Here is a 4,017-nt window from a genome sequence, read left to right as displayed (position 1 = left end):
TATATTTTAATTTTTTTTTATATTAAGTGATAGTATTTTCCTTATTATGATCTTGCTAACCTGATGAAGAAATAAAATGATGTAGAAAATCTTTATTAAAAATTGTAATAAAAAATGATACGAAAAAATATGCAGATATATATTTTTTTTAATAAAAGATTGGTAGTTTAGATTTTTTATAATTAAAATTATTTCCTATGTGACACTCCTTTATCAATGCAATCTCGTGGGAGTTTTTCTGTGCTCACAAAGCACCTTTGTTTGTGTTGTTGTTGGCAGGGTCACTGTCTCTGCCTTCTTCCCACCGCACCAGTACACTTCGTCTCATCATTCACACCCTTTCCTTTCTCTCTCCATTCCCAGTAATTCAAGGATGCAACTTTCCTCAACCCGTTCCATAACCTCAAACTTTCACAACTTTGCATTAATGGGGTTCAAGGGAATGCCCACCTAATCCAGTTTCTCAATTCTTTAACCCCAACTCCCTTTTTTTTTTTTTTTTTATATATATATATATGTGGAGTACTTTTATTCTGCTACACAAACTCCAACGCTCCAAATTTTGAGGCATTTCATGTTTTCTGTCTCTACCTCTGAGAAAACGTTATTTTTGTTGTGCTGTTTCTTTGTTTTGCTCTTGTGGGTCGAAAAAAAATGTCCACTTTGCAGATGTCCCATGTTGATTTGGAGCAAGGGAACCATCGCCGTTCGGTTGTGGGAAGTGATGTGAGTGGTGAAGGGAGTCTATGCTTCTCTGATGCTGATGATGGTTCATGCTATTCCCGTTTCTACTCAACAAATGGAGGTTCATACGATGATTACAGCTTTGCTTGTGTTTCTGATCCTGAGCTTGGCCCTGTTCCCCATTCTGGGAGGGCTTCTTCTCTTTCTGATTGTTCTGTGGAGGTGGAAACTAGAACTGGGGTTCCTGAAATCAAGGTGCATTTGGCCAAAGTTGAGAGGGATTGCAGGATTTGTCACATGGGTTTGGAGAGTGATAGTCATGAATGTGGTGCACCCATTGAATTGGGATGTTCCTGTAAGGATGATTTGGCTGCTGCTCACAAGCACTGTGCTGAGGCCTGGTTCAAGATTAAGGGAAATAGGTGAATGCGAAACTCAACCCCTTCTCTTTCCCTACTAGTCTACTTTATGTGCTTGTTAGATTTGATTTTTATGCTAATTCTTGGATTTTTTGGAAAAATTTAGTCACCCTTTTGTTGATTCATGGCATGGGGAATTGAAAGTTTGGAATTTCCCAACTTGTTATGTCTTGGTTCTAACTGAAAGTTTGCAATTGCTTACATATTTAAGGGTTTTGATGTTGATGATTGGAGAGTAGGAAAGTAATTGAAGTATATAACCTGAAATTTGAGTTGTGGATTGTTTAATTGAGTGAAGAATGTAAAGCTGAGAAAGATGGTGGGGGAAGTATTTGGAAGCATATAATAGAAGGTGTGAATAACAAAATTGCAGGGAGGGAGGTTCAATTATTTCTTCAAGAAAAGGGAAAGTTATAGAAGATTAAATTATTTAAAGAAGATGGTGGAAAAAGAAAGGCGTAAAGCATCAGCCAGTCCCACTGATTCGCTGGCTTGACTACCTAAGCACAGTGGGATTCTTTGTTGCTTTGTCCCTTTACTGAAATTTAGGAATCTATATATAACTCTTATTTCTTATGCTTTTTATCTCTTTCAAAGTGGAGATTTGACCCCTTCTGACTTCTATTCATGGATTCAAATATCTTGGTAGATGCTAGTTGCTTACTGATGTGCCATTTAGAATATTTTAATCTACAAATTGCTGGTCCCAGATAATCTGTTCATGTGTGATGTATGATGATAACTTTTAGATTGCATAATAGTTGTGTTATGACTTGTCAGTACCACAAGCTACTGAATGTTGGTACAAATGTCCAGATCCCTTGTTGCAGTTGTTTGAGGTAAAATAATTCCATACTTCATGTACTGGTTCAGCAGTGTCAGTTGCACTTTGCAGATAATGTAACAGTTCAAAACCTTTATTCAGTGACAGGGTGCTAGTCTTTAATTTTAATTAAAAATGCTAAATTCTTAATCAAAGTAGGGAAATAAGTTAATTATTTGTGCTTTTATGATAACATGATAGGGCATACTTTATTGATGGACTAGTGACCGTCCATGCTTCATTATCAATTTAAAAGCAAATTATAGGGGCCGTTTATTGAGGAAGGATCTATTGTTATGTCTGATTCAGACGCAAATCCATCCAAGTGCATTTTTTTTTTTCATGGCCAAATTAAAATCCAATAATGCAAAAGAATTTGAATCTTTTCAATTTTGGAATCTTCTTTAATGGATGTGTTGATGATGCCTTGATTGGTGGCAAATATTTCATGATATCATCTTTTCCTTTGTTTTGAGACTTTAAAAATCGTGACATGGTTTGTCAAAGACAGTTGTGGAGTTATAAAAGACAATTGGACACCTGTATATAGAGATTTAGGTTAGGCTAACTAGAGCTGAAAGCTATAAAATAATGAATTGTTCTGATTGGTTAACCCTTCTGCCATGACAACTTGATGAGCATCTTTCTTAAATTTAAGTTAAATTCATTTATTGTAAGAGTGAGAGAATAACATCTCTACCCTTTAAAAATGCTTATAATGTATGAGCAGAAAGAAAATTTTCAGGATTTTGTTATATGTTGTTTTCAGTTTGTGCTTGTTAACAGTATAACTTGTATCGGCGAGGCTTTGCTTGTTTGTTTGAAGCATCCAGTTTGAAGTGGATAATAATATAATTTTACTCTTGATGTCTGAACATCGATCTGTTTGGATAAACTTTTCCTCGAATACTTTTAGGAGAGAAAAATAAAATAAATTAAAATAATTTTTTCTATATAAGTTAAAATTAGCTTATGTATAAATTAAAAAATGTTTTTTTTGAAGAAGCTAATATGTAAAAGCTTCTACAAATTAGTTTATGCATAGACTAATTTTAGTTTATGAAGAAACTTATTTCATTTTTCATTCCTAATTTTTCCAAGTAGTTTTTAAAGAACACATGTCCTACGTATAGGATTTCAAATGTACATTGGTTGGAGCATGAGCAATAAGTGCTAGCATGCTTTCTTGGAGTTGTCTTAAACTATACCACAATGATAGTAGCAATTTACCTGAACAGATTTCTCTTCAATTTTAAAATGTTTCCTAAAATTTTAACAGGACCTGTGAAATTTGTCATTCTGTTGCTCGGAATGTTTATGGAGCAAACGATGAATCGACAGAGCATGCGAGTGATGGCAACAACGGCACTACAACAGCCACACTCTCAACACCTGTTCCTTCAGCAGAACCACGACGATTTTGGCACGGCCATCGCTTCCTGAATTTCCTGCTTGCTTGTATGGTTTTTGCATTTGTCATATCATGGCTTTTTCACTTCAATGTGCCATCATCCTAGTTTCCTGAGGCTGTTTGCTTCATTTATAATTTAAAGTCTGAGTAGGGAGCAAACAAGAGGAAGATGAAAAGAAAAAACAGAGGAAAAGAGATGAAAAAAAGAAATTCCACTCTAGAATCCATGGAGAATGAATTCTACAATTTCAGGCCTCATTGGGTTTATATAGGTAGCTGTATAACTTCCTTTCGTCCATGCAAATATACATTTCTCCATTTTCTGTTGTGCATTCGTCCTAAATTATTGAGCTTTGCAAGGCTCTCTTATTCTGTCTTTCAGAGTCAATGTAATTTCTGGACAAGTACTAGAATGTTTATTCAAATGTACATTATATATTATATACTATATCGTATTGCTACTTCATTGTCTTTTTGTGCAGGGTGATTTCTCGTTAGTTTATTTGTAACTTATAGTAGTGAAAAACTGTTTTCTGGGTGTTGCTATTTGATTTGTTAACTTAGGATACTACATCTAAGCTTATTAGATCGAATAGTTCATTGATTCACATGTAAAATATAAAGTCCCTAATAGACCTGAAAAAGAAAATTACACTGCCCCAAGTCATTGTTTGAATATT

The 4,017-nt window shown here is 34.6% G+C and overlaps 1 protein-coding gene across 1 annotated transcript; it reads left to right on the top strand.

The window, feature by feature from the left end:
* The first annotated feature begins 226 nt into the window (after positions 1-226).
* LOC109814887 (uncharacterized) lies at positions 227-3,803 on the top strand. The gene is made up of 2 exons (XM_020379403.3): positions 227-1,106; positions 3,206-3,803. The coding sequence occupies exons 1-2, from the start codon at positions 655-657 to the stop codon at positions 3,441-3,443; spliced, it is 690 nt and encodes a 229-aa protein (XP_020234992.1). The 5' UTR covers positions 227-654; the 3' UTR covers positions 3,444-3,803.
* The last annotated feature ends 214 nt before the right edge of the window (positions 3,804-4,017 follow it).

This window comes from Cajanus cajan, chromosome 4, assembly GCF_000230855.2.
Source record: "Cajanus cajan strain Asha chromosome 4, NIPB_CcT2T_4, whole genome shotgun sequence".
In the NCBI taxonomy this organism is placed as follows: Eukaryota; Viridiplantae; Streptophyta; class Magnoliopsida; order Fabales; family Fabaceae; genus Cajanus; species Cajanus cajan.
Note: the sequence above shows the minus strand (reverse complement) of the source record. Positions and strands in the feature narration are given on the sequence as shown.